Genomic DNA, 22,525 nt, shown 5'->3' with positions numbered 1-22,525 from the left:
AGTAGGTATGCATATAGCTGTGCAGGATTGCAAAATAGTTCCAAACATTTATTATTTTGGTGTTATTATTAATATGTGATAAAAGAAGAAAATAAGGTCCACCATTCAAGCATGCCATATCATAGCATGGTATGGCCAAGCCAGGGTGATAGTCAGAGGTTTTAGTACTTAGCTAGAAGCTTCTTCCTTGTTATAGGCAAATGGTGTCCATTAGTGACTAACTCATTCTGTTATCCTTTACCTTAACATGTCCCTGCTGGGCTCTGTTTCCGTTTACAATGTGCTTTTGTCATCTGTGGAACAGCGTAGCAGTATATCAAAGCAGAATTTATTTCAAACTGGAAGCAATGTATCATTTTCTTGCGGTGGAGAGACACGAGTTCCATTATGGTTACAGTCTTCAGAGGACATGGAAAAATGCTCCAAAGGTAGAGTGACTTGAAACCTCTGCTTTCTGTCGTGGCTGTTAGATGATACTGGTTTGATGTTTACACTTCAGGTGCATTTGTGTCCTTCCCCTTTGCTTGTCCACATTCCCTTCCATATTTTGCTTGTAAAAGTTGCACCCATCATCAACAAGAGACACTCTCCTTGCAGATCTTTGCATCTTCACCTGGCTGTACATGCAGACAGGTTTCTTCTTCTGTTCCTTCAGTATTGATGCCTGATACTGATGCCTGATTTCCACATGGGCCTCTAAGTCAGTCTCCAAGGGCAGAGTCTGACACACATCCAAGATTGAGAATCATTGTGCTGGAGGTGAGGGGGTGATCAGATGGAGATCTTCACGACTTAGGTGTTCTCTACCCTGACTGCACATTAGAATCACCCAGAGGGCTTTTAAAATGCAGTAATACCCATTCCCAGTCCTCTGTCTCAAATGATCTCTTTAAATTGGTCTGAGGTAGGGCCCGGGTATCACTAATTTTCCAAAGTTCCCCAAGTGATTTTGATAAGGCGCCTGCCATAAGGAAACTCAGCATTCTCAACCTTAATTAGCTAAGACTGACTTAGGGAACTAAAAACCGAAAAGATCCACAGTGGGATTGGGAGTGCTCTGATTGAATTGTCTGGGGGTGGGATTTAGGCATATATAATTTAGAAGATTTCTCCAATTGATTTAAAAGTGTAGCCATGATTGAGAGCCAATGTTGGAGAAAGATACCAGGTGGCAGCCTTGAAAATTGCATTATCTCTTGTTGAATGTAGGTAGTATCACCCTTGGGACCATGTAGGCTTTGCCCCTCCAATAAACATCACTTTTGAGCTTTACTGAGTGACAGCTTGTCAAAGCAGTCCCTGGAGCCTTGTCTCTGGAGCAGCAGCATCCACCCGGGAACTTACCAGAAATGCACATTTTCAGGCTCAACCCGGATGTACTGAATCAGAAACTAGGGGTGGAGCCCAGTGAGCTATGGTTTAACAAGGTCTCCGGGTGATCCCGATGATATCAAAGTGTGAGAGCCTCTAGCTTAAGGCATTTGGGCCTGTATTCTTTAGCAGAAACATCCATCAGCATCCAGCGAATGGCAAATTATGGACTATCTTTTGAGTTAGCAACTGGGATCTGGTTGGAGAGTCCTCTTATGTCCTCTCAGGTCCATCTACAGAGGCTCATTATGATCCTCAGGCAGGTCCATGATTGACAAAGTTTTCCTTAGAGACTGGTACAACTTTCATTTTAGTTTTATTAATGTGCATTAGGTCCTGACAAGTGGATAGCGTCAGCATATTACTACAGGATTAAACTTGATGATGATGATGATGTTGGCTGATTTATTTAGTTTTTACTCTGTGCCAAACACTCTTCTAAGAACTCTGCAACATCAACTCATTTAATTCTCACAACTGTCTTGTGATCTACGTGTATAATTATCCCCATCTTTGTGATGAGGAAGCTGAGGCATGCAGTTTTGCAATTTTCTCAATAGTTACAGTTCATTAAGTGGATTCAAACTGAGGCAGCCTGGTTCTCAAGATTTGTGCCCTTAACCACTAGAGTCTACAGCCTTTCCTGTAAAAAGGGAAGTAAAATTTCCGATCCTTACAGATAAAAAAAAAAAAAAATCAACTACAGATAAATAAGGAAAAGTAGCTGGCATGGGGACAGCAGTGATCCCTCTTGCTGGTGGAGCATTGTGAGCACTATCCTCTTTTCCCCCACAGACCTGGCGCACTGTCATGCCTACCTGGTAGAAATGAGCCAGCTCCTGCAAAGCATGGATGTCCTGCATCGAACATACTCGGCACCAGCTATCAACGCCATCCAGGTGAGCCTGACCCCTCTTCTGTTGACATTCTGGCCCTCTTCTGCTTTCCTTTCTCCTCCCAGCCTTTCACTAACAGTGGGATGCTGTGGTCAGTTGCTTCAGCCAAAGTCAAGGGGATGGAGGTAGTCACCTTGCTAAGCATTTATCCTTATCGGTTTGGTGGACTTTACTGTCTGTGCTCTCTTTCCTGTTTTGAAACAAAGGGTGGAGCTTTTGAAAGTCCCAAAAAGGAAAAAAGATCACAAAGGAGGTGGCGGTCCAGAGCTATTGGCAAAGATGCTAAAGGAACGCTGCAGGTAACCATTGCTTCCCCCGACAGACTGGTTTCTTCATTGGCCCTGCTCTGCATACCATGTGCCGGGAGCTGCCTTGACTCAGCTAGGAGAATAGATGAGTGAATATTCTGTAGTTGTTCTTTCCAATGTCCTCTGCAGATAGATGAATTGAATCGCTTAGACTGTCTGGGTGCTAGGATATGCACATAATGGATCGTGGGCAAGGGAGAGAATATTTTCTAAGGGAAAAAGGGTGTGAGGTTGCAGGGACTGCTGCCATTTCTAGGGCTTTTGGTTTCCCCATCTTCACTGTTGAGCCTGCCTGTGCTCTTCCCTGCTTGTGTTTGTGCCTTGTTTTGTGGCTGCAGTTACTGTGTGCTCTGACCTATGTCTTCTGCTCATGCTCCATGGATTTGTCATCCATCTAAGCCCACAGGCATGATTCTCTGGGCACAGGACATGGTGTAGATTCTCCTTGGCCTCTTATCTCCAAACTCCCAATGCCTCATCCAGGATTCACTGTGTCATGCATGCGAGGAGCTTTCCCAGTGCACAGCTAAGCCACAGGCCAAGATTTGCAGCTTAACTGTTGCATATTAAATTGGAACACTTTTAGAATCAACATAAATCTCAAGCTTCTGGTTAGGTCACCTGATACACTCTTGTATACTCTTTGGTTCAAAGTAGTTTATGGACTGAAGATAAGCACTTTGGAAGTAAAGAATGTTCCATGTACAAATGAAGGTCATTTGTTTTGTAGAAACCCTAGGTGCAAAGGAAAGCATTTTAAACCTATCCATTACTAACTGCCTGGGTACATGGATGATTATTGCCAGGAGGAAGGAATTGAGTATACATGAGAAAGCCTGGCAGCTTTAGCTGTCATTTTCAACCTAAAGCTTTAATGCTTCTATCATTTCCAAAAGAATATGTGATTTCTCACCCATTTTTAGCTCACAAGAAGCAAGTTGCTGTGGAAAGTGTTGTCTTGAGTTCTCATTTTTAAAAATAAGTTATCACTCAGTAGAAAGACCTACCTATAAAATGTTTTATATTACTGTATTTCAATCTTAGAATCAAGTAAATATTCTAAGCAATCTGCATCTGAAAAGAAATATCTCCCTTTGGTGTTACTTCAGGTCCCCAAACCTTTTTCTGGCCCAGTAAGACTACACTCCTCCAATCCTAATTTGTCAACACTAGATTTTGGAGAAGAGAAAAATTATTCTGATGGCTCTGAAACCTCATCAGAGTTTTCTAAAATGCAAGAAGATCTGTGTCATATTGCCCATAAAGGTAAATGAGTTTTCTTTCTTCCTAATGTGTTTGATGAAAATGTTAAATGCATGTCTGAATGTGAGATGTCCTTAGAGAGGGTATCTTAGTTGGTTCATTTTCTGCTCTATTAAGATTTAGGGAAACCTAATTTTTATTTTATTTCCCTGGTAGTGGAGAATGTATTGGCAAGAACTGTCTTTTTAACCTTGTAGGGGAGACAATGAGAGAGAGTTAGTACTTTCAAAGCTGAGCAGTTCATGTGATGCTGATGGGAGTGTAAATTGGTAATTTTCTGGAGGGCAATATGATATTATTTTCCCACTATTTTAAAAATCTGCCTATCTAGTAATTCCACTTTGAAGAATTCATTGTAGGAATTAACTTAGGATTTATCCAAACAAAGTATCCATTTTGCATTGTAACATCAGAAATTAGAAATAGGTATTCAACATCATTAGCCATTAGGAAAATGCAAATTAAAGCCATGATGAGATATCACTACACACCTATTAGAAGAGCCAAAGTTAAAAGAAAATATAGTATCAAATGCCGGTGAAAATGCATATGAATTTAATCTATCATACATTTCTTGTAGCTATGTAAAATGGTGTAGCCACTCTGGAAAACAGTTTGGCAGTGTTGTATAAAACTAAACATGCATTTACCATGCAACCCAACACTCATTTCTGAGCATTTGTTCCAGATAAATGAAAATTTATGTCCACACACAAATCTATACCCATGTTCAGAGCAAGTTTATTTGTATTGGCCAAAGACTGGAAACAAACTCAAGTGGTTTTCAACAGATGAATGGTTAAACAAACTGTGGTACATCCATACAATTGAATGCTACTCAGCAATACCAAGGTGCAAACTATTGATATACATAGCAACTTGGATGGATCTCAAGGACATTATGCTGAGAGAAAATAGCCAATCTCAAAACATTACATAGTATAGGTGTATTACTCCATGTTCATGCTGCTGATAAAGACATACCCGAGACTGGGTAATTTATAAAGAAAAAGAGGTTTAATGGACTCACAGTTCCATGTGACTGGGGAGGCCTCACAATCATGGCAGATGACAAAAAGCTTGTCTTACATGGTGGCAGTCAAGAGAGAATTAAAGCTCAGTGAAAAGAGAAACCCCTTATAAAACCATCAGATCTCATGAGACGTATTTACTACCACAAGAACAGTATAGGGAAAACCGCCCCCATGATTCAATTATCTTTCACTGAGTCCCTCCCGTAACACATGGGAATTATGGGAGCTACAATTCAAGATAAGATTCCCGGGGGGGACACAGCCAAACCGTATCCATAGGCTTCCACTTACATAAACATTTTGAAATGATATAATTATGGAGATGGAGGAAGTAAAGGGGAGTGTGATTATAAAGGGGTAGCACAGGGGATCTTGTGGTGATGAAAAGTTCCATACCCTGATTGTGGTGCTGGTTACAGGAATGTGGACATGTGATAAAATTGCATTTACTTATACCCACACACGTATAAATGGATCAGTGCATGTAAATCTGGTGAAATCTGAATAAAATCTGTAGATTATACTAATGTCAACTCCCACATTTTTATATTGTATCATAGATGTGTAAGACGTTAACTACTGGGAAAAACTGGGTATAGGGTATGTGGGACTTTACTGTTTTTGCAAGTACCTGTAAGTCAATAATGATTTCAAAATAAAAGGTTAAAAAAATAGAAATAATCTAAATGCCAAACAATAGAAGATTGAGTTTTTTCAAAAATGTAATATAATAGAATATTCACTACTGCTAATAATGATAGCTACTTAACATCGAGCACATAACTGTCATGTCAGGTATTTGCTAATTACTTTACATGCATTATTTTAATTCTAGCTGTAGCCTGTGAAGTAGGTATCATTGTGATCTCTATTGCATAAATAAGAAACTTGAGACTTAGACAAAATAACAGCTTTCTGAGGGTCACATAGTTATAAAGCAGCCAACATGAGGCTTGAATTCTCACCTGTTTGACCCCAGAGTCCATATTCCTTACCTGGTATTTCTCTGCTCTTACAGATGGAGTGGCCAGGATTATTTTTTATAGACATAGAAAGATGTCCTCAGCATAAAATGTAAAGTAAAAATGTAAGATTACAAAGCAATATATAGATATGATTCTATTTCGGGCACATAGAGGTATACTAAAAAGTCTGGAAGGATATATACCAACATTTTAGTGATGGAGGCTGGAGTTATAAGTTCTTATTTATCTTTCTGCTTAACTTTGTTTTCAATTTTCATCTATTATTTCTTAAAGAGAAAATGGATTTAAAATGTTTCAGTAGGAGGGCAGTGTGTAATGTGGGAAGAGAAAAGATATTCCCTCTATTGCCTTCCTTTCCTACTTCATATTTTTCTTTCGTACATTACTGATTATTTCAGCTCTCTCTTCCCTTACATATTGGATATAAGGTGGGTTATAAGGAAGTCATTTCATCCTTTATACAGATTGCTACCTTGAATACTTGTCCTAATTACCGTTAGAATGTTGCCAGTATTTTGCTGTGCTATTGTACAGTCCATCTGTGAAATGGCAAGAGTTACCTGGCCCACCCTTAAAGGCTCTTCAAAGAATTTGAAGAATTAAAATGATCAGCTGCAGTTAGGGCATCTTAAATTTTGTGGGAGGAAATTCCTATAAAACATTGTTACTTTTTAATAATATGAACTTTAAAAAAAATGAGAAGATAATGCCTCCCTACACAGAGGAAATGTCCTGAGTTTCACCTACATTGAAGAAGCTCCCTCCTCAGTGGGACAGAGGTCGCCATATTGGGTGGATCCATTGATCCAGTCCTCCTGCAGAGGCCTCCACCTTGTTGAGAGTCTGTAATGGTCCCCAGCCAGCAGTTCTGTCTTTCCCACTTTGTGAAAACCTGCTGGCTGCAGTGCCACATACCTAGCCTGGGCCAAGGTTTGTCCTGGAGAAAGGTCCAACACAGTTATTCAACAGTCGTCTGAGCCCTGTGGGCTTACAGACAGCAAATTCCGCAGGGAGCCTAACAAGCTGTTTCATTCCTGTGGTTTTACAGTACACTTGCAGAGATGGAAAGATCTTCCTTTTCCTGGTTCAGGGAGTCTCTTACACAGATGGTAATGTGGGGGCCTCAGAGAATAAAGACAGCTCTCAGGTTTGTGCTAAGTCCTGTGACCTTGCATGGCTTCTCACTTCCATACATTCAGACTCGAAGCATCTTGACCTTTCTTCTTGTGTAAACCTCGTTTTATTACTGACAGTATCTGTTGTACTTTCTCAACTGCATCACTATTCTGTTGACTACAACTCCAAAGCAGCTGAACTAAAGGCAAGAATCCCAGTGATGTAACATAGTCTCTGTGACCTTCAACTTGTTAAATGCATCTGAATTCTCCTGGTTTTGTAGATCAAATGGTAGGGAACCAATATACACCCATCCTAGTTTTGAAGTCCTTATTCTATATTATAGACTGAGAGTTTGATTTTTATGGCATATTGTTGAACCAGTTGTTGACTTATGTTTCTGTCTTTGTGTGGATGTTCACACACATAGAAGCAGAGAATGAAATGTATTGAAACCTAAAAGTCTTAAGTAATTTTTGTTGCATATATTAGTTTTTACGTTTCCCAAAATACATTTTATGGATCGCTTTGCGCGTACAGTACTTCTAAAAACGAAACAAAAACTTCATGATTAAAAATGTTTGGAAAGCACTGCTGACTATGGTCTCCTTTTGGATTTACATAAGAACAGTAAATAATAAAGGCCCTGAGAAGTCCTGCAGCAAACAACAACAACAACAAAAAAATCTGTTGGCTTTGTTTAACTCAGTGACTTCCAATGTTATTTGGGAATCTTCCCCCCTATTCCCAACAGCTATTAACATCCTGGAATTTAAGTTTCTGAGAAACATACTTTAAGAAACAATGTAAATAATAAGCCTTTTTTGGAGCTCCCTCTATACTGGCTAAGTAGGCTACCTCTGTTACTGACTAGCTGTGGAACTTCGACTTCATTTATTAACCTCTCTGGCCCTTGATAACCTGTTAAATGTCATATACTAGTTGTCCTGACTCTTTTGATTCTCAAATTCTGTAGTTATTTTCTTTGATTATTTTACACTGAATAGAGTCCATACTATTGCTTATTGTTACCAGAAAGTTTTCTGAGAGAGTGCTCTGTTAGCAGAAACAGAAATGACCAAACTTGGTGAGTAGATTTAGGATGGCAAAGCAAGGAACAAGACAGGACTAGGGTCAGATGTTCCAAATGGAAGCGGATATCTGTGTTCTCTGACTTGGAAGGGAAGCAAATGATGTTTTAGGGACACTTTTCCTACAAGTGAAGGAAATCATTATTCACAAATGTGAAAGCTAAATAGAACAAAATCACAATTGTATTTACCTATTCTTTTCTTCCTGGATTCTTTCTCTGTGTTTGAGTAGTAATTATTGAGTGGTCATTTTATGAGCCATTTTCAGCTTATGGAAGCATTGAATAAAAAGCCAATTGTGTTACAATGACACCTCTTGCATAGATTAAAAAGCTAAAACAGATATATGACTCAACAAAAAAAGCCAAATAATTTATTGTTCATAAATTAGAATTCAGCATAAATGTGCTGAGCAATTAGATTCATAAGTAGGACCATTTGGTAAAGTTACCTAATGTATCTAAATCAATTCGGATGGAATATGGGTTGAAAAGTATTGTAAAATCATGGGCATCCTGTGAGGTTTGAAACTTCTGCAGATTACAGAAGATCAGAGTTTCCCAGATATATTAGGAATGTTAACATTTTAAAGAAAATTCACCTAAAATTTGGTTTCCAATTAAAAAGGGGGGAAAATGAGTCTCACTGTTTGTTAGGTGCTCTGTGATAGTAGGTTTTCTCCTTGCTTAAAGCACTCCTCAGATGTGCCCATTATCTACATGTACAGATGTAGAAACCAAGGATTTGTCCAAAATATAAATGGCAGCTGCAACTAAGTGTTAGAGGTAGGATTTAACTTCTGGCTGGCCTTATTAGAGAATTTCTTTCTCCTGTACCACACTGCTTTCTAGAGCAGTGCCCATGACATTCATAACTGCTTTCTCCAAGATCCTATTCTTTCCTGATGCTGAGAAACTGCTAAAGAAGGAGCATATTAAGAAGTAGAGCTCAGATAAATTGAGTCCAACTGTCCTTCAGTATTGACTCTCACTATCCAAACATTCCATCTATTATAGTCTCACCATACTAACTCAATAAAAGAACAGCTTGGAAGCCTTAGAAACAGAAAAGTAGTGACCACCAAGAGTCACTTGTACGATGCTTATGATGTTCCATTCTGTAGATGCAACTCAAGACTTCTTATAATCAAAGACTCAACCTGTGCCTACCTCTCGTAGTCCAGGAAGGGTATCTGAGAAGTGGCTAATGACAATTTGGGAAAGAGATAAACATAGATGCCACAGTTGCCTTCCGATATTTGAACACCCAATGAAAGAGGAAATACCTCCTGTTTGACAGTGAAGAGACACTGAGGCAAATGTCTTAGCAGCAGGAAGGACTTTCTAAGTCCCAGAGCACAATGTACCATTTTAGGAGATAGCAAGCACTCTGACAAGCATGAGCCAACAGACCATTTGGCAGGGAAGCTGGAGATGTGAAGAGTTGGTCGTGTTGTGGGTAGGTGGCTTTGATAATCTATGAGGTCCTTCATACCTCCGAGCAGCTAAGATTTTCTGTGTGGCTTTATTTATTGTCAGGTAACCATAGATGTGATGCACTCATTTGAATCTTCTATTTTTTAAGGCTGTTTATTTGTCTTTAGTAAGCTTAGATTTGTGTTAGAAATAAGTAAGAAAACACTCCTGTCACAGAGAGTGTTCCTGACTTTTGGGATCCGGTGTCTTAATTAATGTAAATGTGGGGTCTCTCATGAGCAACCTCTGATCGTTGCCCTGTGCGTGGCGGATCGTTAGGTGGCTGTGAATGACTATTTTAACGTCCTGAGTGGGCCTTAATAGTCGTTTAAGAAATTTAGTACACGGGGATCTAGTCTTCCAAACCCTTTTTTCAGATGATTTAGGAAGCGTTTTATACCTCACAATAAAATATTATGACTATATGAGTTTCTTTCTGCTTATCTTACACCTGCTGCAATCTTGTCAGCTGTACCTTTTGAACCAAATATTGTATATTCTGCCAGTTTTAAAAATTTATATAGGACTCTTCTCATTTGGTGGAAAGCCTTGCTTTTCTGTGGGTCACCTGGAAGCCAGAGGAATTGATTTGGAGAAGTGGCAGCCAGCTGAGTGCCACATTTATTTTATTTGGAGCAATAAACAGGACAGTGGAGAGGTAGCTCCCCGGGGGATCCGCTGAGATGGCCATGGGCATCCTGTGTGTGTGGCAGGCAGGGGAGGGGCATAGTGCCTATCTAATAGGACACAGGATATAGTCCGTAACTATGTGGCTTCTGCGCTCCTCCTGTGGCTGTTCTCCTACGACTCCATGGATTCTGGCCAACCCCTCATTCCTAGAATTTCTGCCCTGTGTGCAATTATTTATAAGCTTTGTCCTGGCAAAAGATTAAAGCGTCCTCTAGAGCTGCTGCCAACATTTCAAGAGACTGCAGTCACCATCACTTTCATCCTCATGTGTCTCCTTCATTGGTATCACTATGATTATTACAGTAACACTTGTTATTTATTACATACCATGTATTGTGTTATGTGCTTTACCTGCATTCTCTCTCTCATTCAATCCTCATGACAACCATTTAAAGTAAAAGTTATTATCCCCATTTACAAATGTGGAAACTGGAGTTCAGGCACATCATTTACTCATCCAAGGTCATGGAGTGAATAGATGAGGGAGTAGGGAAGAATCCAGGGCTGATGGTGGAGCCCCAGCTTTTGGTCACTCTGTTGTCCTGCCTATTATTTTGCTCAATTAAATTGTTTAAAGCAAAGAGCTAAGTGTGTTTCATAGGCATTGTTAGAAAATTTTAGTTCCATTTGACCCCCATCTTCTCTTGGCAGAGGTAGCACCATTGTGTGTGTGTGTGTGTGTACACAAATTGTGACTTTGTTAAGATGTTTCATGTCCATCACTAAATGCCACAACCTCAGGCAAGTTCAGCAACAACATATAGAGAGGTTTAGTTGTCCTCTTTGCTATTAAATGAAGTAAGTCAATAATGCCTATTTAGTTTCTGTGTTACTAAATAGGCCACTCTTGAATAACAATACCTCTAAAAATGCAGCCCTGTGGAATTCAGTAATGTGCTAGGTCATTTGAGAAGACATGTGTCTGAGTCTCTTCCGTCTTCCTGCTCTTCTAAAACAAAATATAATCAAGGAGACTGGAAAGATAATATTGAAATGTGATAGCCACGATCAGTAATTTAGATAACAGCTTCCTCATCCCTAGGAAGTAATTTGTACATGATGTGATCAAAACCTAATGAATAATGATTTTTTTTTTTTTTTTTTTTTTTTTTTGCTGTATGTGTTAATGTTTTTTAAAACTTCAGTTCAGGCATTGGAGGCCATAGTGGCTAAGCCCTCATTGTACCTGAGTGCTCACTCAGGAACAGAGTAGCTGAATGCCAGGGTTAGAGCTGGGGGATTCTGGGTCCTGCAGCTGCAAGGGCTAACAAGCAAGAAGGTAGACAATAAGACCTTGTTTTGAAACAATGACAAACTTATAGAAAAGTTGCAAGAATTATACAGAGAACTTCTGTATACCCTTTACCCAAATACTTCATTTTAAATATTTGCCACATTTATTTTATCACTCTCTCTACATACACACTTTCACTTTTTGGAACCATTTGAGAGTAGGATTCATACACCACGTTGTTCTTCATGGCTTTATACTGTAGTATATAAAATAGGAATACTCTGTTATATAACCACAGTATAGTAATCAAATTCAGGAAATACAGCATTGAAACAATTTTATCTATTCTACCTTCCATATTCAAATGCTGTCAGTTATCCCAATAATGCCTTTAGTATCATGTTGCCCCTTGAGTCAATTTCATTGTCATTCCTCTTTTGCCTCCTTTAATTGGGAACAGTTCCTCAGCCTTTCTTTCTGTTTCATAAAATTGACACTTCTGAATAGTATAGGCCAACTTTTAAAAATAAAACACTTCTCATTCTGGGGTTGTCTGATGTTTCCTCATGATCAAATTCGGATTACATAGCCCTGGCTGGTATGCACCAAAGGAGATGTTGTATCTTTTTCAGCGTACTTTACCTGGAGGCACATGGTCCACCTGAGTCTCACCGATAGTTAATATTAGTCACCTGATTAAGGTGCTAATTTTTCTGCTGCAGTGTTAACATTTCCCCTGAAAAACCAATAAGCTTTGTTTTTAACCCTTTCCAGTCTTTGGGGATACAAACAAAACAAAACACAGATCATTGACGATCCAGAAGCAAAGTCCAAATGTCAAAATATCCTGATGATAAGTCATAAAGTCATGAGACGTTATAGTGGATAGGGGCCTTAGAATTGCCAGATGTGTGTGAATGGGAGTTAGTTTTAATAGACTTAATTTTTTTCGAGCAATTTTAGGTCCACAGCAAAATTGAACCAAAAGTTCATAGCCCCCTGCTCCCATGTAGGCACAGTGCCCCTGCCATCAGCATCCCACACCAGAGTACTGCATCTCTTACAGTCGATGAACCTACGTGGACACATCATCATCCAGAGGCCTTAATTTACATTAGAGTGTTTTACATGGCAAATGTGTTTTTTAAAAGTCAAGGTAGAGTGTGCATTTGCTACACTCAAAATATTCAGGGCTGTTACTTTGCTTATTTCTAAGAGATAGTTTTTTTTACGGTATTTTGTTTTTAATTATGCCTCCTTATTCCTTTTTATAATGATTATATCTCTATAGTTTACTTCACTTTAAGGTCAGCTTTTAATATCATGTCAGCGGAGAGAGAGAAACTGAAGCAGCTGATGGAGCAGGATGCCTCCTCCTCCCCATCTGCTCAGGTCATTGGTCTGAAGAATGCCCTGTCATCTGTAAGTTACATGTCTGCATCCAGGAATGCCTGAGATGTGTCCAGGCTCATGAATGTTTTGTAATTTCTATTTCCATGGTTGTGTTGAAAATTCAGGAGTAAACCAAATTATCTGAATTATATTGTAACCTTTCATCAAATCTGTTTATACACCAAAACTTACCTATCCAATTCTTAATAGCTAGTATTTTATTAAGTGATACCTTCTTTAAGTTTGGTTTCCTCTGACTGATCTAAATTTTTTTGTTTCTCTAACATTTTTATGTACGTTTTTGTGTGTATGTGTGCATGTCTTACAGACATTTTTCTGTTAATGCTTACAAAATCTGACAGTTTGGAGGAAATTTTATTGGCATGAGACACCACAAGTTTAGCCTTACTTTCCAAATGACAGGTGGCAGAGTGAAATTTCCAGATCATGCTCTTACCTTCTCTATTGCAAAGCACTGATCCTGTTTACTACTCTTTGAAAGACATGAGAGCTATTTTGTTTGATTGGATAGTACAAGGCATTTAGCTTCCCCACCCCGCCCCACCTGCTGTGGCTACAAAGAGATGAGTCACATGAAAGTGCCTGTCAGGCAATCACTATACCTTCATAGTAACAGGAAAATCACTGACATGGTCCCAAATGATTCTCAGCCATTCTGTCACTCATTCTCTCTTTTTTTTTTCATCAGTTTCAATTAATTCTTCAGAATAGTTAGGCTCTATTAAAGTGCCATGTCCTACCTCGATTTGAATAAAGTTATCTGGATTTTTTTTTTTACCCTACATCTATTAGGAGGCTAGAGAACTTTTGAAATATCATACTGATTTGGTTTTACTCTTTTCCTGTACTTTGGTATTCCTACTTTAGAAAAAGAAAGAATGTGTGCACATATGAAATCACCATCTGAAGCAATACTGAATTTTCTATTTCAGGTCAGGTAGGGGAGATGAATTTTAGGATCTTGTAACCAGAAGCCAACACAGGCATTGAGAGAACTAGAAAATGTTGATTCATATTTTCTATTCATCGTATTGCTAAGAAAAGTGATGCTTTTGATATAATGTTAGTGATAAATCCTTTGCCAGTAGCACGTATAGTTGTTGTAGAATATGTAAGGAATATTCACTCATGGACCATTCCAAGTATGCTATCTTCAAAAGAAATTAAAAATAACATTGGCTTGCTCCATATATAAAAAGAGTCTTAATGTTGTCTTAAGGTCACAGATAGAATCGCCCCCTTTTTATTGTAGCAGACAGCCATACACTGGGTGCCATTTTGGTTTGACAGAAGCAGAAGCAAAGTGTTTTTGTTTTTTTTCCCTGAGTTTCTTATTGTTCCCATTAAGCTAGCTTTTAGTGTATTTACAAAAGGTACCTCTGATGGGCTTCCAAGGCCCCTTTCCCCGTGATCTTCCTCTCCCTGCTTCCTCCCACAGAAGCCTGGCCTCATCTTGTCAATCTGCCTGTCTGGCCACTGAGACCTATTTGGCTGTGGTATCCTAGGCCAAGGCCGTTCTCACCCTCACTAAGGAATTCATTCTCACCCATATTCATGATTTTGGAAATCTTGGATAAAACTGAATGATCCTTTCTTTCCTGTTTGGCTTGGATTCACAATTGGGTTTAAGACTTGTTTTTTGAAAATAAAACTTTTAGAACCATATAAGAGCTATCAGAATGGGTATGTCGGTGCTGTATGTACAGTGTTGCTATGTTTTCTTCTTCTGCCTGTGGCTTACAAAGGAAAGAAAAACTAATAAAATAGCACAATTTTCAGGCTGTACTAAGATTCTAGCCTCCGTACCACTGACACATTGGCCAGAATAAAATGAGTACTCCAGAGAGATTGTTACATGTGGTTGTGTGATCTTAGCTCTTGTACAGTGCTTCTTAAGTGGTCCTCAAGGATTTTCAAATAACCCATATGTTCTGTGGGGACTGAAAAATAAAGCCAGCATCCCTGCTGGAGATCCAGGTAGAGGATTAGGCAGTGCCACATCCTTCTGTGCTTTCAGCAGGTCAGTCCTGCAGGCCCTGGTGGATGGAAAAGGCTCAGAGCTTCTTAGAAAAGAGTCAGGAACACAGACACATAGGCTGAATCTGCGTGCAAGCACCCATGGAGCTGATCCTGTGAGTGTCTGGGAAGACAGTCAGGAGAACTTATCCCCTTCCACAGACAGACCATTGGAGAACAGTTGGTCATGAAGTGCACAGGAGTATCAACGTGAAAGAAGTAGCTTCCTTTACCTTTCAGTCACTTTCCTCCTAGTTGAGAGGTTGAGATAAGGAATGGGGCCTGCCCAGGGAAATACAAAGGAGACCTGGGGTAGTCTCAGATGCGCTTTTTATCTCACATTTACCCATTCCCAGAGCCATGGTCCTTAAGCCCTTATGCAGGTAAGTGAGGTTTACTCATTTCTTTTTTGAAATAAATTGCCTTGGTCCTAAAGAATGAATAGAACAATCAATACTCATATTGGAAAAGAATAAAAATCTTTCACAAAGTCCTACTTCCCAGCACACAGCACACAGCACACTTTCTTTCTTTCTTTCTTTTTTTTTTTTTTTTGAGACAGGGTCTCACTCTGTCACCCAGGCTGTGATCTCAGCTCACTGCAACGTCTGTGAGCCTCCCAGGTTCAAGCAATTCTCCCACCTCAGCCTCCCCAGTAGCTGGGACTGCAGGCATGCACCACTACGCCCAGCTAATTTTTGTATGTTTTGGTAGAGATGGGGTTTCACCATGTTGGCCAGGCTGTTCTCGAACTCCCGACCTCAAGTAATCTGCCTGCCTCCACCTCCCAAAGTGCTGGGATTACAAGTGTGAGCCACCATGCCCGGCCTCCAGCACACTTTCTAATATCTGATTCAATGGGTATGATAATTAAGTAACATTGAAATATGTCCAATCATAAGGGGTGGGGACAGCGTATTCTTCAAAGCTGATAGAAGCCTGGATTCCTTAGGAAGGGATTTGACCAAAGAGACTCCAGACCACCGGTCTTAACAGAAGCTGACAGTGTCTGTGACTTCCCTCTCTGTCACGCTTACCAACCCTCCTTCCATGTCTGGAATGAGAAAAGAGAAGGAGCATCATTTCCAGAACCTCCAGTTTGTCATCTCCCAGGCATCTCAGAACCAGTATCCTCTTGGAGAGCATTCAAGGAAAAAGTCCAGAAAGTGTGCTCTCAGACCATATCACCTGGAATTTCATCAAGCTCTTAGAGATTGCTCCTGCAGGGCCCACTGCTGTGCTTTTCTGAAACATCCCCATTTATTAACAGAGCCCCACTATTTTAACATGTTCCAGGCCCTAGCACAAAACACAGATCTTAAAGAACGCTTACGCAGAATCCATGCCGAGTCTCTGCTCCTCGACTCCCCCGCTGTTGCCAAGTCGGGTGACAATCTGGCAGAGGTGGGTAGGTTTCTCGTCTGGTAATGTCTCCTCAGCTGCCACCCGCTCCTGTGATACCATCTGTCCAGTTGCACGGCCTCCCTGCTTCCCCTCGTGGGTGCTGTTCACCTCTCTGCCCTCCTCCTCTGGGTGCTGGCCGCAGCTGTCTCATGGACTGGGGTCTTGGGCTCAAACGCTTTCTTGAGCGTATGCTGCTAATTGCATTTTTAAACTGCTCCCTACCCCTGAACTCTTCTTTCTTTTGTATTTCTTCACCCTGTTTCGCTCCTAAATGTCACTCCTTTCACTGAGTGGTACTGGAGTGGGAACTATAGAGAGAGAAACATTTTCTCTTGTTACTACTGTAGAAACCTACATTACTCTGACCTGCAGTATCTTGGTTCCCTGCCAGCCTCCTCCCCCTCTAGCCCTTTCTCTGTGGCTGTTCCCGTCTCCCTTTTCTGCAATTTTATTTTTCTTTTATAGAATGCGGCTGTACACTCTGAGGGAAAAAAATACTTCATTACAATTAAAGTGTCTCTTGGTCAGTTAAAAGTATGTTAAAAAGTTCTTTCCTCAAGACTAGGGATGTTTATCCAAAATAGTCTTTGCATGTTTAAAATGAGAAATTTCAGAAAAGTACAAGTAGGTTACTCAAAAAATAAGTAGGAAAGAGTAATGAAAATAAAAACTGTTTTTAAGCTATTTTTTATATTATATGCCTGCTTCAGATATGCTAAATTTTTATTAAGAAATGAATTAGACTGAGTACACTTAAAATTAAAAATATAAGGCAGGTAATAGACAAGAGGTGTGTGTTTATATAAGTTTTTAAAAGAAGTTTGTAATGTTTAATCATAATCCTTCATCCTTCTTTTCCTGTCCTCAGAAAAAAAACAAACCCTTCACACACCTTCACTCCTTGGGAAGCCATTGTGCTGGGTGGTGAGGCGAGTTGAGGCTGAAGTCAGTCAGTATATGGACTGTAGGGCCCCGGGCACCAAACCCATTTGGAGACCATATGGTGCCATGTGTGAACAGGCCCATCCGCTCTCATGAGCCTCACCCTCTGTCTGACAGAAGCTCATGGGGCTCTACTACTTCTGAGGCACATGCTAGTGGTTAAGTATGACATTCCTTTATAGAAATGCTACCCCCCAAGAGGTCACTTTTCAGATATTTTAGCCCAGACCTAAACTGTCACCTGCAGCATTGAGCACCTAAACATTACTTACGGCGCCTTGACTTTAGGCCTGGGCAGGCCCTCTTTTGAATCTGCACATTTTCTAAAAGCAGGACCCAGTCATGGCCAGGATCAGCCATTACTGACCAGCTGCCACTTACTATAGTATTCTCTGGAGTTTGTGCATGTTTTCAGACAGTTATTTACCTTTTTAATAGTATTATCACAATTTACTTATTGAACAGGTAATTAAATACATAACCTTCATTTATTCTTTTATGAATTTATGCTTGGCATGTCTACTTGGAACTGTTTGTGTTTTGGAAAGGAAACCAAAATCACAAGTCTTTTAAAATACATGTTTTTAAACTATATATTTACAATGCATATTTTAAAACTGATCTTAAAAGTAACATACCTGAACTGAAATGCTGTACACTGTCCTTGAGAGGTAACAATAACATTCTTCAAAAATACACCTTCCAAAACAGCCTTCTTGAGTCTAGATGCAGTTGTCATCTGTATCTATTTCCTCTTTCAGAAATTTTCTGTTTCCCTTATTTTTATCCCTTTTATCATGGAGTGACTCAGGCTAACTTTCCCAGCAAAGGTAAAGTTATTGTTGCCTTCAGGACATAAGTAGGAAAGTAAGTGAAAATGGCCTCCCAGACTGAAAACTTGACTCCAGTTAACTTTTTTTCAGTAACTCTGTTACCTCTGATACTCTATTGGGAAATGACAGTCTCCAGCAATGGGGTCAGCCCAAGGTGCTCTCTTTTTAGAACTCTCACTTTCTTTGCTCACTTTGTTACCTTTTCTTTAGCCGCATATATTACCCATCTTTGGTATTGGGCCTGGCTAATTGAATTCTAAAATGCCCACCTTTTTAAAAATCAAATTACTCCACAACCTCCAAATTTCTCCTGTTTTATATTCCTGAATGTGAAGATTTAATATTATCAAGTTATCAGTTCTCAGATTATTTTAGATTCCAAATGAAAGGGCAAGTGACTTTGGGAGGTAATACCATACTATATCCAATGTCCATTTAAGAGACTAAAAAAGGCCAAAACTTTTAAAGAAAAGTCTGGAAGAGAAGGGAACTTAATTCTTTTAATTGTCTGCTTGCTATATCAGTATGCACTTGAATGCATTACCTCACAGAATCCTAACCATGACTCTGTGAGGTGGGTGGTGGTGGTTTCATTTGAGAAACAACAGAACTAAAACTCAGAGAGGTTAAATAACTTCCTCCAGACACACAGCTTGTAACAGACAGAGCTGGGATTTAAATTCACATCTAATGAGGCCAAAGCAATTCCTTTCTCAATAGTATACACTGCTAGATAATGAAGAACAGTATGCCAAGCCAGAAAATAAAATACTCATTGAAGCTCCAGCAGTTAAAATAAGGTGATGATGGGTAAGAATGGGACAGAGTAACTCTCTTAGGCATAAACATTATTTTGTATATAAAAGAAATAAAGATTATGGTTCGAAAAGGCATCAAAAACCAATGGCAAAGAGATGGATTATTTAATAAATTAGGTTGGCACAGCTCAAAGAAGTTTATTACATTATTATTATTAATTACCATTATTTTGGAGTTGCCCAGCCTGACCTTGAACTCTTGGACTCAAGCAATCCTCCTGCCTTGGCCTCCCAAGTAGCTGGGATTATAGGCACTCACCACCCACCATGCCCTGCTCAAAGCAATTTAAAAAGAAGTTTAAATCTTCATTGCATGCTAAAATGAATCAAAAGCAAATTCAAGTTAAATATAAAAATTCAAACTGAAAAATATTAATGTAAATATTCTGCTAGAATAGAGAAGATTTTCTAAATTGGGGTACAATAGAAAAAAATTGCAAAAGAAATGTTGATTAGATCTGACTGTCTTTTAGGAAAAAGTAATGTGTGTCAAAAAAAAAAGACAAATAATAGACTGGGAAAAATATTTTCAGTGAAATTGACAGACTGAGATAGTGCTAAATCAATGTATATGTAACCAATGAACAAATAATATCAAGTAACTTAAAACTTTAATAAGTAAATGGAAAAAGGCCATAATTCTCTGTCTCTCTCTCTCTCTCTCACACACACACACACACACACACACACACACACACACAGAGCGGGGGGGAGAGAGAGAGAGAGAGAGAGAGAGGGAGATAGGTATGGGTTTTCTTTTTTTTCTTTTTCTTTCTTTCTTTTTTTTTTTTACTTATTTTGCAATATTTGTAAATTCACAGGGAAGTACGAAGAAATGCAGAGGGAGGTCCCATGAACCCTTCATCCAGCCTCTTCCTACATTAACATCTCTACAAGCTTGTTTTTTAAAAAGGAGTAACTATTCAGCTTAATGAAAATTAAAACAGATTAGCTCAAAAGTTTTCTAAATTATGGTATGTAGTGCCTTTAATATAGAAAAAACAGAGGTTTCCTTACTTGTTGATGTGATTAGGTAATATATATTTTGCCTTAAAGGTTATTAATAATTCTACTTCCAAAACTTGATTCTAAGAAATAACATGATACAAGCAAAGATATATTTACAAACATACCAAACCATTTTTGTAAATCTGTAAACATCCCTGATTTTATTACTCTGTGACACAAATATATAATAAAATATTTATCAATTAAAGTTCATTGTCTCAAAGAATTTTGAATGGTCTGGGAAATGTTCACAATATAATGGTTAGTGAATGAAGCAAACAATATGTAGACTGTCTATCCCAGTTTTTCAAAATAAAATTTGTACACAAATATTTTAATATGAAAATACCAGCAAGTTAATAGGGGCCACATCCACTCTCACATTCATACAATGGGACTTGAAGTGATATTTATTTGCATTTTTTAATTTTCTGTTTTGAATACATATTTTTGTTTTCAGAATGCATTTTAATTTTGAAAATATACTATCTTGCAATGTTGTTTGGGCAAACTTTATACAATTACATATATAGAGATATGAAAATAGCATGATTATTTCACAAGAAAAATGTATCAAAATGCTTGTAGTGGTTGTTATAGTGTGAACTGTGAATGTTCCTTTCCCTCCTTTCTCTCTGTTTTTGTAACTTAGTGGTGTCCAATCTTTTGGCTTCTCTAGGCCACATTGGAAGAAGAAGAATTGTCGTGGGCTACACATAAGATACACTAACTAACAACAGCTGATGAGCCAGGAAAAAAAAATTCACAAAAAAATCTCATAATGTTTTAACAAAGTTTACAAATTTGTGTTGGGCCACATTCAAAGCCGTCCTGGGCCGTACGTGGCCCCCGGGCTGTGGGTTGGACATCCTTGATTTAACTTTTTGTAATGTAAGCAATAGATAAGCAACCAGTCATGCATTACATATGTGAAAGGAAATTATTGAATTGAACTGACTGGGTTAATATTTTAACAAATGAGGTCCTGAGTTGTTTAAGACACCAAGCTGGAGACTTGGAGCTACAGCAGTGCTGATGAGTTTTCAGTACATACAGGAAGACACCAGAAAGGGCTAGGGGCTAGGAGTATTATTTTCAGTGTTGGTCAGCCAGGAAATCCTTCGGACCCATCAGTCTAGGAGGAGGAAGATACAGAGAGAGCGGGAGTGACTAGTAATAAATTAATGAGTAGAACAAGTAAATAAATCATGAGCATCTCTTGTGACAGTAGCACACAGAAGACATAGGACAATTCTGTTGTTTGAGTGAGTGTTACAGAAGCTGTTCCTTATGATGTTTTCAAACTCGATAGCTTTATGCCTGGCTCTTTTGCGGAGAGAGACCTTTTCCTTGAAGTTAACAGCTGTGATACAGATTCTAAAGTGATCTCTTTGTTAGGGTAGAGAAGAGGCTAGGTTTTCAGAAGGCTACATGGGTATCAAAATGGGTAGGATCATTAATACTTTGGGCAGATGCCTTATTTAGGAAAAGGATATATATTTCAACAGTTTGTAGATACATATTTACAAACAGAAGCAACCAATTTGTAAAGGGACCTTTTATTACGAAAATCTGCTCTGGCCCTCCTGTGCGTGGCATCCCCTCCCTATGAGACTGAGGGGTGTATCCTGAATTCAGACAATTTCTGGGCAAGATATAATCTGCCTTTTCCCCAAATTATTCTGGATGATATGGAAGCAACTCCTTTGTTATCCCAATAAAAAATGTGAGTGGTTTTACTACTACCTGTCTACTCTGAAAGAAATCATCCTGTCCTGAATCTGTTCTTTTTCCTCAACTGCCAGCTCTGTGAAGCCCTCCCCAAACAAAATCTCCCTAATCAGAATCAATCTTTCCACTTTGCCAGCACTTTGTCTATTCCACAGGCCTGGTCTGATATGTGTTGGATGCATTTTCTCACCACTCATTCAGTCCACAAACGTTGTCTGGTTCATTGTTATATCCTGCCATGGCCAGCTCAGCACTTTAGTCCTCCCCAGAGGGAAAGTCCAGACCCAGCGGAGTGGAGAATGGAGGGTCATGCGAGATGAGAAAACAATGATATTCTGTTGTGTTATTTGTACAGAGGCTTATAAAGAGGACTGGGGACTTCCTTTCCTTGCAGAGTCATTGTGGGTGGAAAGAGACAGACAAAGAGAACTTATATCATTCATCCATGAATAATAAATTATCTGCTACCAGGGTGCTTCTGGACCAAAACACACTGTGTATTTGTCAAGGGACACCTTGACAAAAGCCAAAGCAGCATATTGTTCCTTCAGAGAGCATAGAGGCAGAAGAAAGCAATGTTGCTGTGAACCAGCCATGCAAGGACATGCATTCAGTGCAATGCAGAGGAGATTTTAGTATAAAAAGAAACATCCAGCAGTGGTAGCAAATAAGAGGATATGATTCAGAGAGCATTGGAATTTTTCCCTTTTTAAATGGAACAGAGTGACCTGGACAGTTGTTTTTTGCCTTGTGATTTGTTGCATGTGTGTGAGAAGTGATAGTGCCTGTAAGTGAGGTGCCCATATTGGGGGAGAACTTTGTGTTTGGCATGAGGCTCACTTTTCAGTGTTGGAGCTGACCTCTGCTTTGAGTTGCTTATTTGCATGGGCCTGTGA

General features: G+C 39.2%; 1 protein-coding gene across 9 annotated transcripts in view; it reads left to right on the top strand.

Annotated features, from left to right (window-relative positions):
• The window catches only part of OSBPL3 (oxysterol binding protein like 3), a 183,923-nt gene that overhangs the window by 115,046 nt on the left and 46,352 nt on the right, over window positions 1–22,525 (top strand). For 6 of the 9 annotated variants that reach the window (XR_002521013.2, XM_003896184.4, XM_017956846.3 and 3 more), the window contains 6 exons: window positions 305–428; window positions 2,167–2,270; window positions 2,474–2,566; window positions 3,685–3,841; window positions 12,756–12,886; window positions 16,190–16,297. Coding sequence is in view for 8 of the 9 variants with exons in the window: in XM_003896184.4 (XP_003896233.3) it covers window positions 305–428; window positions 2,167–2,270; window positions 2,474–2,566; window positions 3,685–3,841; window positions 12,756–12,886; window positions 16,190–16,297 (717 nt within the window). In the remaining variant the exon portion in view is untranslated. The remainder of the gene's footprint in view (window positions 1–304; window positions 429–2,166; window positions 2,271–2,473; window positions 2,567–3,684; window positions 3,842–12,755; window positions 12,887–16,189; window positions 16,298–22,525) is intronic. The other 3 variants (XM_003896185.5, XM_003896186.5, XM_003896187.5) reach the window with 3 other exon arrangements.

Source organism: Papio anubis, chromosome 4 (assembly GCF_008728515.1).
Source record: "Papio anubis isolate 15944 chromosome 4, Panubis1.0, whole genome shotgun sequence".
In the NCBI taxonomy this organism is placed as follows: domain Eukaryota; kingdom Metazoa; phylum Chordata; class Mammalia; order Primates; family Cercopithecidae; genus Papio; species Papio anubis.
The sequence above is the reverse complement of the archived record's forward strand: the minus strand, read 5'-3'. Positions and strand labels throughout refer to the sequence as shown.